This window comes from Cygnus olor, chromosome 2, assembly GCF_009769625.2.
Source record: "Cygnus olor isolate bCygOlo1 chromosome 2, bCygOlo1.pri.v2, whole genome shotgun sequence".
NCBI classification, from domain to species: Eukaryota; Metazoa; Chordata; class Aves; order Anseriformes; family Anatidae; genus Cygnus; species Cygnus olor.
Window position 1 is genome coordinate 125,064,504 of NC_049170.1, and position 12,255 is coordinate 125,076,758.

The 12,255-nt window shown below is 35.3% G+C and overlaps 1 protein-coding gene across 1 annotated transcript in view; it reads left to right on the forward strand.

Moving 5' to 3' along the window:
* LOC121064414 (phosphatidylinositol 3,4,5-trisphosphate-dependent Rac exchanger 2 protein) overlaps window positions 1-12,255 on the forward strand; it is a 127,337-nt gene that overhangs the window by 48,332 nt on the left and 66,750 nt on the right. The window contains exons 21-24 of the mRNA XM_040545854.1: window positions 1,538-1,699; window positions 4,624-4,846; window positions 5,195-5,402; window positions 11,131-11,310. Coding sequence (XP_040401788.1) covers window positions 1,538-1,699; window positions 4,624-4,846; window positions 5,195-5,402; window positions 11,131-11,310 — 773 coding nt within the window. The remainder of the gene's footprint in view (window positions 1-1,537; window positions 1,700-4,623; window positions 4,847-5,194; window positions 5,403-11,130; window positions 11,311-12,255) is intronic.

Consider the following 12,255-nt stretch of genomic DNA (forward strand, 5'->3'; position numbering starts at 1 on the left):
TTTAATTTAATGGACAGATAAAAAAAAAATCTTGAATTGTTGAATTTGTATTATTAATTAAACCTGAAAATTATAAGTGTAACCAACGTGACTGTGTTGTTTTAATGCCATACTTAAACTTTGTAGCAAAGAGTTAAAGGCTTTCCTCTATTCATCCTGCTGGAGACCTGAGAAAAATTTCTCTCAGGATCTTGTCGTGCATAGTTTGTGACTTCTTAAAAACTTCAGATTTTGCGCTCCAAAATTTCTGCAGATTGTGATTTTTTTCCCTAAACTTTTCTAAATTAGTCAGGATTATAAGTCATGTATTACAGCTGCAATGATGGATAGAAGAATAATGAACTGTAGCAGAAGTGAATTGTAGATGTAATTCTTATGATGGATTAATTCTGTGTGTGTTGTTTGTTCATAGTTCTTTGCAAGCTGGTGTAATATTAGTACTATGGGATTACTTTTGTCAAATTGCTGTATAGACTGACTGGCTGAAGCAGTCAGTCTGGTATCAGCTGAAAAAGGTATCTCTTCATATTAGGTCATTAAAGAAATTTAAACTTTTGTGGTAGTGAAAGATTTTCCAGTTTTTAAGAGACATTGCTTTGAGATAGTTTAGGCACCTAAAAGAAGTTACCTGCCTAAGAAAAGTTGTGTATCTCTAAAGTGCAAGCCTTTTCTATTTAGGTGCATTGATCTGATTTTTGGGTGCTTTTGTTATAATATTACTTTGAGTGTGCTTTTCAAACACATCTTCAGAGTTGGACACAACCAATGATAGGGATATACCATGTTACATGACGCAGTGAATTTCAGTTCCTGAAATAAATCTTTTACTCAAAAAAGAGCTATATACTATCCTCATCTGTTTAACACACTTTTTTTTTTCCAGTTTTCTAGCACCATCATTTGCTAGTGCTATTTCTATACTGGCAGGACTTATAACAGAATCATATCATAGAATGGCGTGGGTTGGAAGGGACCTTAAAGACCATCTAGTTCCAACCCCCCTGCCATAGGCTGGGATGCCACCCACTAGATTGGGTTGCTCAAAGCCTCATCCAACCTGGTCTTGAATACTTCCAGGGATCTTCAGTTTTTTCTGGCTGGTATAGCTTATTCTGTTCACTATTTCCTGTTTTATATATAAAGAATACACAAAAGGATAACACTCAGTTTTCTTGCATGCTTTTTCAGTTTTTTTTTTTTTTCAGTCTTGCTTTTCATAATATGTGCTGTTGTAAATACAGCAAATAATGAATTCCAGGTGAGCTATGTTGGTTACATTAGTAGGACATTGGTAGTGAATCCATTATCCAAGTGAAGGTGCTTGTTGTGGATGTAACTTATGACAGGGATAAATTTAAAGAAACCATCTTCAGGTTTCTTCCCAGGTTTCATTAGTTTTTGTGAAGTAGCATTGCCTGTAATGTTAAAAGGCAACTGATTATCTGACTGTTCAGCTTTAATTATAGGAGATGATAAGTAAGGGATTATTTTAGTCATCTCATTTTGTAAAGTAACGATCTTGTTTTTGTTGTCTCAGATTCTGGAAGCACTGGCAAAAAGTGATGAGCATTTTGTGCAGAACTGCAACAGCCTCAATTCCTTAAATGAAGTGATCCCCACTGAGCTTCAAAGTAAATTCAGTGTCATTTGCAGTGAGAAAATTGAGCATATCTACCGAAGAATCTCTAGTTATAAAAAGGTATGACCAGCATGTCTTAAGCTGTGTGATATTTGTCTTTTAAGGAAAAAATAGACAAAAACGGTATAGTTTGAATCATTCTGCAAAATGTTTATTGCGGTGGCAAAAGTATGGCTGAAAGATTAGCTATAGTGAGGTGTGAATGCCCAAACTAAGTAATTGCATAAATAGTTTTTAAACTGTGCTTTCTATCATCCCTGTTTTAGACACTAGGTAAATCATATCCTTTCTCGTTTGCAGTGTTCAGTTGTAGATAAAATCAACTATGTATTTCCTGCAAACGGTCTAGCATGCTTTAGACCAATACTGTGAATTTGCTGATGTTAACCAAAAATGAAGCAATAACATCAAAATTACTTTTTACTTCTTAATTCTATCTTAATTTTAAACACCAAATTGTTATCCTTTTATTCATCTCGTTTGCCCTTCAAATTGGTATGAGGTTTTCTAGCAAGCCTATTAAGAGCTCTGTGAATTGTTAGATTAACTTGTGTCAATAAAACTTTATAGCACAAAATAAGCAGAAAGTTTCTGACTTCCATACATCTGAGATCTAGATTAAGGAGATAGAAATGAACAAATAACTTGAAGTATATGGTCTCTAGCTACCCCCAGAGTATTTTCCTATAGTCGTTTAGCTAAGCAGGCCAAAAACTAAACAAGTAAGAGAGAGCTTTAGTGTAGAAGCTTCACACTGTCCTAAATGGAAAAGAGAAGATATTTTTTTTTGTTTGTTCTCCAAAGGAAAAGGAGGGAAACCTGTAAGGATAATTCAGTAAGGCGTGAAAGCCAAAAAGCTGGTTTCCAGAGTACTTTTCAGGGTGGTATCCACTAAGAAATGGAACAAACTCAGGAGCTGGGTCACAGAAGAAGACATTAATAGGATTCTGATACTGCATTATTTAACATCCAGACTTTCGGTTGTTTGCCTGAACTGTAGACTTGCATGTTTTCAAAACTGATTCAAAATGAATGTATTGTTTTGAAAGCAAATTCGTTACTTGGAACATTGATAATAGCATATTTAAAGTTTGAGTAGCATGAAGTATTTTATACCTTTCCTGTAACCAAAAAAAAAAAAAAAAAAAAAGAGGGAGAGAATAATGTACAGTCCTTTTACAGGGGGCCAAGAGAGTAAATAAAATTTTATTGTGTTATTCTGGATATGAATTGAACAGCCACAGGGAAGTTTTCATTGTACTTGTGCTGTCTAGAAGCAGACGTTGCTGATAAAAACTGCACTTTTAAGCTCATTCGTTCAAAAATTAATAGTTTCACAGTTAGAGCTTCTAATGACAATCAATAATGCAATGAATTGCAGGGATAGATACGTTGTTTTCTTGGCAAGGTAAAGGTAACCATGGTTACTGAAGACTTTCTGTACGCCTGAGCCTGGCTTGGCTCCTGGTTTCACTGTGAAAGTTTGATTTCTATAAATAGGGACCCCATAGATTTCTGCAGTTCCTACTATTATTATTATCAGAACATTTTGCTCATAATAAACTTGGAGTCCAGTGCCATGAGTCCCAGATGTTTCTCAACACATGTATGAAAAAAAAATTGGGGCCTGACTTATGATCTGATTAAATCTTAGCCAGGCATTTGGTCTCTCTGGAGCAGGATGTGTGGGAGATTGAGATGTGAAATATGTACTGCTTGCAAGAACATTTTCATCGTTGAATGTCCTTAGTGCCCTTCTTAACTATTTGTGCATTCTTCAGCCTTTCAACAATTCCATAATTGGATTTCTTCTAACCTTCCAGATCGTGTTCTAATGTGAAGATTTGAATGTAATTTATCAATAAAATGTTCATCAGACTGAAGTAATATGACACCAAAATAAACAGAAATTTAAATCCCAGCAGAAAAGTAATGTTATTACTCAGGGGACATACCTTTGTTCAGCTGAAGTGTTAGCCAAAGCCTGACTAATTGAACTGGTACTGCTATTTAGTAGAGAAGACCCTCTACAAGTTAACTTTGAAAAAAATCTTTGCATGAGCTATGCTCCATAACTGAGGTAGCATCAAAGGTCTATGCAATACTGACTTTTTTTTTTTCTCCTTGCCCTGTCACTGGGCACCACTGAAAAGTGCCTGGCTCTGTGCCCTCCCTTGGAGTAAATTGATGAGATCCTCCCTGATCCTTCTCTAGGCTGAGCAGTCCCAGCTCTCTCAGCCTTTGCTCACAGCAGATTCTGCAGTTTCTTCATTATCTTTGTGGCCCTTTGCTGGACTCTCTCCATTATGTCCAGATCTTTCTTGTACTGGGAAGCCCAGAACTGGACACAGCACTTCTCAGTGCTCACCAGTGCTGAGCAAGGGGGAAGGGTCACGTCCCCGAACCTGCTGGCAGTGCTCCTAGTGCAGCCCAGGATACCATTGGGGTACTTCATCCTTTCTGTATATGAAATTCATAATTTATAGCTTACAATTGCTGTAAGACATATTGTAAGACAATATTGTAAGACAATATCTGTTTCTATTATAGTTTTGAGCTAAAATTTTAGAAATTCTTGCAAGACATTCACTTGAATATGCCTGTGGCAGCAGATGTTTATAAGTGTTATGTGAAGTACAGCACTGGATCATAGAGCAGTTCTAGACTTCCTCCCCAGGAACACTGTTAATATTTTATTATGTTCCAAGGAAAATAAATTCTATCTCCTTGTTACAAGGCTATTTACATTCATAAAAGGTACCATTTACTTCAATAAAATAAAGGAATCAACCCCCCAGAAATATAAAATGAAAAATATTTTATCTTTCCTATGTAGAGAAAGATGGAAATTATGATTTGGTCTAGCCAGGATGATTGAAGTATTTTAAACATTTGTTTTCTAGTCACATACTCAAGTTTCGACAGTTAAGTGCTGACATATCAAAAGCTGCTAATCAAAATTTTATTTTCTTTCTCACGTCTAGTTTTCAAGAGTATTAAAAAACAGAGCTTGGCCCACCTTCAAGCAAGCTAAGTCAAAGATCTCACCACTTCACAGCAGTGATTTCTGTCCGACCAATTGCCATATCAATGTGATGGAAGTGTCTTACCCTAAAACCTCAACTTCTGTTGGGAGTGCCTTTGGTGTACAGTTAGACAGCAGAAAACATTCTTCTCATGAAAAAGAAAATAAAAACACTGATCAAGGTAAGCCAGTTGAGAATAAAGGAACTAATTCTAGTCTATTCTTCTGATATAGAATGTTAAAATCTAAGTGGTTTAGGTTGATGTTTCAAATATTAAAATTAAGGACAAGCCTTTATGAAATCCTCCTGTTTTCAAGACTTAGATTTGTTTTGAAACATAACAAGGGCTAGTCATAATTTCACACCAATTTTTTCCTTAAATAGCTTGACTTTCCACAAAATAAAATGCAAAATTAAGTAATTACATGAAGTTTCAAGCAGAAATATTTCAAATTTTATTACATATTTTACAAACTTCAAAATTTATGTTAAAAAAGGTATCAATGTAACTTCTTTGTATTATTCCCAGGTAAACTGAATCCCATGGTTTATGTTCAGCACACCATTACTACTATGGCTGCCCCTTCAGGACAGTCTCTTGGCCAGCAAGAGGGCCATGGTCTGAGGTACCTCTTAAAAGAAGAAGATTTAGAAACACAAGATGTCTATCAGAAATTGCTGTTCAAATTACAGACTGCACTGAAAGAGGTGGAAACATGTGTCTGTCAGATAGATGAGTAAGTGAATGTTACCATCTGGACTTGCCTTTAATTTTTCCATTGAAGATACAGATAAATCTGGGTATCCCTTTTTTGTAGTATGGGATTAATATTGAATTAATCACAGACAGAATCGTGATATAGCAAAATATTTAAGCATAGTTAATTTTATATTTTTTTCTTTGCTTTTTTCCAGTGTACCTGATTTTTTTTCCACATTAGTTCATAGCTTTTCTATAGAATGGACTAATAATTTTGAGGTGAGAGAAATATGAGGCCCACATGTCATCTAAAATTTCACTAGGAGTGGAAACAAAGGCCAGAGGTACAAAAATGGCTCCTACGTAACTCATCAGATAGTCCTGAAGATGAATTTATAGGCAAAGTATTTTTCATCCTTAGGAAGATTATTAATTTAATAGACATTTTTCAAAACAAATTAGCCTTAATGAAGGACTCTAGGTCTAGAGAAAGCCTCTCTTGAGTGGTTAGGACACTTGTCTTGAGTGTGGGACACCCAGAGTCACATCACAGTTTGTTCTAATTCAGGACAAGGGTTTTAAACTTACTTTTCAAGTTTTGAGATAAGTGAGTTGACTGCTTGGGATGAGGATGAAGGAGGATAATAGGTGTTTCAGTTTTGAAAGATCCCTTATGTAAACGTCAGAAATTATTTCTTTTGAAAATATAAATTACATACATTTTAGAGTTTAAAAGCTCATCTTTCATGACCTTTCATGAGTTTAGACAAGTGGTATGTCATTGCTTCTCCTGTTGTTTTTGAGGACTTTAAAACAATTTGTTCTTTCACAGTTATTTTTAAGTATTTTTTTTTTTTTTTTTGTAGTACTGTAGTAGTAATGTAATAGTTACACAGCAATAAGTAAATGTAATGTATTGCTGTACTTTAATAGGAATGAAAGTAAGTATAGCCTGATTATTATTATTTCTTTTTAAGGAAAGAGTTGCTTTCTGTGCCTTTAAGTAGTTCTGCTAACTATCATGATGAAATCAGTTAATTAAATTTAATGTGATTTCAGTGTTTGGGCGTACTGAAAAAAATGACTGTCTACAAAACCTGTATTGTCACTGCTCCTCAGGGAAGTCAGTAGATATATATGGAAGTTCAGTCAATATTTCAGGAAGCTCCAGCTACCAGTCTGTCACGCCTTTCCTTTCCACTCCCTTGAGCTAGTGATGTAAAAGCACATGAATTTATTAGTCTTTCCTTTGTACTCATGTATATCTACAGACATATATATGTCTACAGACACACATACATATTGTGTATACATGTATATCATATATCTATATATATTCATCCTGTGAGTCACACAGTTGTGAATGTAAACACAAGGGTTCACATTTTCTTCTTTCATAAAGTTCCAATACAATGACCCTACAGTGAGTAGAGTGTGAATAAGGCACACAAAGTTATTTAGCAAATGTTACTTTTTACTATTTGTAAGATTAGCCTTCTCACGCTTTATTCCTCACAGACTTTGAGTGGACTGCTAGTGTGTAATTGTTGTGGAGGAAAGCAGTTCCATACAGGCAATGGGATAGCCAAGGGACCTACTTAAAAGTGCTGAACAGGAAAGGGGGAAGCCAAGACTATCTTGGTGTGAGCAGTTAAGCAGTACATAGCGTATTATATCAGAATACACAGTTACAGCTACTAATTAACTTCTGAGAGACCTGTTAGGATTACTAAGAACAAAAGATAGAGTAATGAGGTAGAATAATGGAATAGCTGTGGCTTAATTAGAAATATTCATACTTCAACAGCTAAGAGCATATGCTTAAACATACTGATCTGTGAACTTTACAAAGACTGTAGAACATCTATTTTCTCTTGCAACACGGACAACAATGAAATTCATGTCTTTATTTCCTGAATTGCCTCTTATAAGCGATACTCATTCCTGTAGTTTTCTCAGAAAAGGAAATAAGGACACAGTAGCGCAATTCTAAATTTAAATGATACAACTTGGGCTACTAAATGAGTATTTTATACCTTTCATAATAGTAGCATTGAGAAACTATTGCTGCTTCATGTTACTAGATGTCTCTGCTCTGTGCTGAGGTCAGCAACGGGCTGTTCTACCCCCAAAATTTAGGTGTTTATTAGTATTATCTGTCTAACCTCTCCTATCTGTTAGTGAATGAAAGAGAACTGAAAAAGAAGTGTGTTTCACCTGAAGAGCAGGTCTGTAACGGCTTATAAATTATGGGAAAAGGATATGTAAGAGAAGATTGCATACTGCTAGCATTATCTTCATAACAACATCCATCATGGCTCCTCGAATAAGTACTGATGGAGAGAGAAAGAGAGGTACAGACAAAAAGACATTTGTTCCCTTCCCACAGCCTCTCAAAGCTCTACAGACTCTTCATTCAAGTAGTTTAATAATATCACAGTATTTCTTTAGTACTGTTGCCAGATGCCCACCATTAACAGGAGGTGTTATGCAGGAATCAGTGCTTCTTCCGGTTGCTTTCTTATATGGAGACTTTGTTGTGTTGTTGGTTCACATGGACCCAGCATGCTCCCACGATCCCAGGTGTTTTTTGAAAGATGTCTGTTGGGAATATACAAGATGCTTGAACATTTTCCAATGTTTCCTCATTTTCCACTCAGGAAAGGTTGCATAGTTTTTTGTTACTGCATGTGGATATCTATTTTTAATGCATAGACAGTTCATAATGGGTTTTAGTTTGTTTCTGACATACTTTTAGAATTGTGTTGATTTGAGTTTCATATAAGATTACTTCCACATATGAGGATTTTTTGGTGAAGTTTTAAATTTCTCCATTAAATGGAGAAATTTTCTTCATAGTTAAAGGGACTTCCTGGTTATTAGTTACTGCTCATACACATGCTTCTCCTCTAAGATGTATCTAAGATAATTTTTTTTGGGGTAGACCATCTCCAAAGAAAGTACAAAGTTCATATTCTATATTTAAAAAGAAGAAACAGTTTAGAAAATAAAAGTCTATTTAAGCGTGATTAATGTGTGTGATTTTTTTGAGACCAGGTTTGGGTTTGTGTGTTTTAGGATCCCTGGACTGGGTTTCTAAAAGCACTTCATTGACCTCAGGAACTACCAGCACCAGAACTCTGTTATCCAAAGTTCCAGCTTTCGTTCATGGTAGTTCAGCAAAAAAATTTTCCTTAGGAAAAGAGCTTGCCTGGTGGGAGAAAGTGAAAAGCTCCCTTAGGAAAAGCTCCAGCTACTTTCATCAGTCTTTTACCGAGATCTTGGCAGCAGTGACTAAACAGTCACATAAAAGAACAGGATATAATAGTCTGTCTGTGTCTTGACAAATAATTACTCAGGGGAAGATATTTTCACGAGCTGAAATTGCAATTCATTATGCTTGTTGTTTGTTTCTTACTCTCAATTACTTTCTTGCAACAACAAAATCCACAAAAAGTTACTAGAATGTATCTGCCCAAAGACCATTTTTGTTTTCCTAGAACTGAATGATAAGGGGAACACAAGAAAAAAGAGAAGCATATGTTAATCGTTGTTCTTACCTCACCTCACCTTCTAATAGACAGAGCTATATGGTCTTCTTGGAATTGACCTTTTATTTTAAGTGCATGGTTAGAATGATCTGCCATGAATTTATTTACTCCCTTTTTGAACCCTTGTTGTATTTTGGTATTCAGAAAATTCTGTACTAATCAGTTTTACAAGTATGAAGAACTGACCCAAAATAGGTCTCTAGTGTGGATGGGTGGATTTAAAATCCTGTAGAATTATGGGTTTTGTGTAGATAATCTATCTACATTTTAGTTACAGTTCAGATCAGTACCTTTCCTATATGTATTACAGAGTGATAGAATGGCTTGGGTTGGAAGGGACCTCAAAGATCATCTAGTTCCAACACCCCTGCTGTAGGCAGGGATGCCACCCACTAGATCAGGGTGCCCAAGGCCCCATCCAACCTGGCCTTGAACACCTCCAGGAACGGGGCATACACAGCTTCTCTGGGCAACCTGTGCCAGTGCCTCACCACCCTCTGAGTGAAGAATTTCCTCCTAAGAAAGGAGATAATTTATCCTATGTAGGATAAATTGTCTCTGGTTAGCTTTTAGTAAAAGCAAGCTATACAAAAATGATGACAGAATTTGCTAGAAAGCTTTGTTTCCCATCCTTGTTTCCTTCAAGTTAATGTCAAACCCTATGTTAACATCTATCACGTCATGATTTCAGTGAGGCAGAGCTTGATATGCTGTTTGAGCTGTGTTCATTGCTACACATTAAACAAACAGCATTATGGGGATAGTCTACCCTATTGCATTTCCAAGGTCTATGATTTCTTAATTTCTTGCCCTGACTCTGTGAGTCAGAAAACTGTGTGTACTCAAAAATGTTGTAGTTGAACACAGTAGAAAATGTCCATGTTTTGTATGCAAAAAGTCACTGCTCTGAGTCCAGAAACTGAAGCTTTCAAGAACAGCTTAGAATCATGTTGTTTTCTGGTAGATTATCTTTGTGAAAATAGTGGAGAAAACAATAGCTTGTTACTAGTGTAACTGTAGCTGAACAAAGTTAAGTAGATTGTCATTTTGTTAGGATTAAGAATGGTTGAGTTCCCCACCTTTCATAATGGATTGTGAGAAATAAGAGTAGAGGAAGGAATTCTGAATGCTACCTTTTAATAAAAATAAAAGCAGCACTTTTATTCACAAAAATATGCATCTCCTGTAGTTTCCCTTCAGAAGTAAAAGTGTGTAACAAGATTGTCTATGCATTTGGTCTGAATTTGCCAGTGTTGATCATTCTGACAGCTCCTAAGTTAAAACCCTGCTACTGTGTTCAAGTACTTAACAGAAAAAAAAAGCATAAATCAATGTCTTCTGATTTCAGAAAAAAAAAAAAAGACAATTTAGAAAGTAGTTTTAGCAAGAAAAATGTTGCCATACAAATACTGGTTTGAAAATGTTATTCTAACAGAGTGTTGGAGTGATAGAAATTAAAGCAGAATTGTCTGTATTAGCTGTTCTGAACTTGAAAGTAAATTAGAGCATCTCATTATCAGTATGAATTAGTCATTCAAGAATATGAACCTTTTGCTTCCAATGTCTGTGCATATTCCAAATGTAGCAATTTGTAATGTTCTCTGTTCTTGACTGGATTTCATTTTTGTGCTCTTCACATAAGCTTGTAGATTAGTCATCAGTTTTACTAGTGATAGTGGCTTAGACACTTTGAATGTGAGGAAATATACAGGTATGTTAGTAATGATTCTTCAAATGCCATAGTAAAATAGCTTGTGATGTAGGCTGTCATATCCGCTACAGTATTAATTAAGAAAATACATGTTTTTCACAGAGAAATACTTTCTTTGGTTTGTGTTCTTGATTTATGCTGACAAGTACATGGTTCATGCTTAAAAATAGTTCCTTTAATATAAAATGTGACTCCAAGTATTCAAGAATAGGCTGTATTTCTTCCCCAAGTGGAATCTTGCCTTCATACAGAATTGAATATTTAATAATGCTGATGGGTTTCGTTGATTAAACCGTGATTGAATAAACTGTTACAATTTTCAGTAGGAGAATGTTCCACTTTCTTTCCTAATTTCAAATAGATATGGACTGAATTAAGATACTCCCTTCACATACCTTATAATAATATTTGAAGGATGTTGATGAGAAATAGCCTGTTGGTATCTCGCTTTTGAAAAATATTAAAATATCTTGATTTTTTTTTTTTGTGTGTGTGTCTCACAGCCTTCTTTCTTCAATAACATATTCTCCCAAATCAGAACGTAAAACGCCTGAGCCTTTAATACCAGCAGACAGTGATAATGAAAAGGGAGAAAGGAATGGGAAGAAAGTCTGTTTCAGTGTGACAGGTGATGAACAAGAAGATTCTGGTCATGATACCATCAGCAACAGGGATTCTTACAGGTAACTTTACTAATACTATTTTTGTTCATCTGTCAACCAAGTCAAGACTGTGGGTTTGTATACTGTCAAGTGACTATGAAGAATTTCAAAATATAATGATTCTGACATTTCTAACAGAGGAATAGCTGTCATCAAGATGTGTTACAAGGTGTGTAAAATAAACTCTTTTTTGATCACAGTTTAGTTATTAGATCTCAGTATCCTTTACCCTAATAGGATATCGCAGCCAGTGCTGTAAGGCTTTTCTTTAGATTACTCATTTTATAACATACAGAAATGGTTTATGTTATGATGCTCCCCAACAATAAACCAGATATCTGCCATGGAAAGCTAGATGCCACAGCCACCACTCTTGCTGATCTTAAGGAAAAAAAAAATTAATCTAATTCTCAACATATATTGATTATCTTCTTATACTCAATATTGTAGCATCATCCCACATCTAGAATTCATAATACATCACCTTTACTGTGAATTAAAATACAAAGAGTTTTGAAAAGGGAGGAGTAATTATAGCAAGCATAGGTCTTTATAAACACAACCTTCTGATGCTTAGAGAGAATTGGTTAATTACACTTGATATAAAATCTAAATTAAAATTTTAGCTGCAAGTAAAATAAGGCTTTATTATGTGTTCATTATTATGCTTGGGAAGTAAAATCTCACTAGGGTCAGTTTTTCTACAGAATGCTGTGTTGCTGAGATCTCTGTGTTGCTCTTTCATAAGCTAATATTTGATTACTGCAGAGTGGATGATAGGAACTTTTTGTCAGAGTAGAAATATAGATATACATTCGAGCAGAAATAAATGTAAAGGTAATTTGCACAGCTCAAGTCCATCTCATTCTAAGGATGGGGAAACCACAAGCAAAGTACAGTTGCATCTGAAGTATTCTTAGGGGTTTCTGCATGTCCGGGATATGTCAAACTCTAGTCTCCTGCACT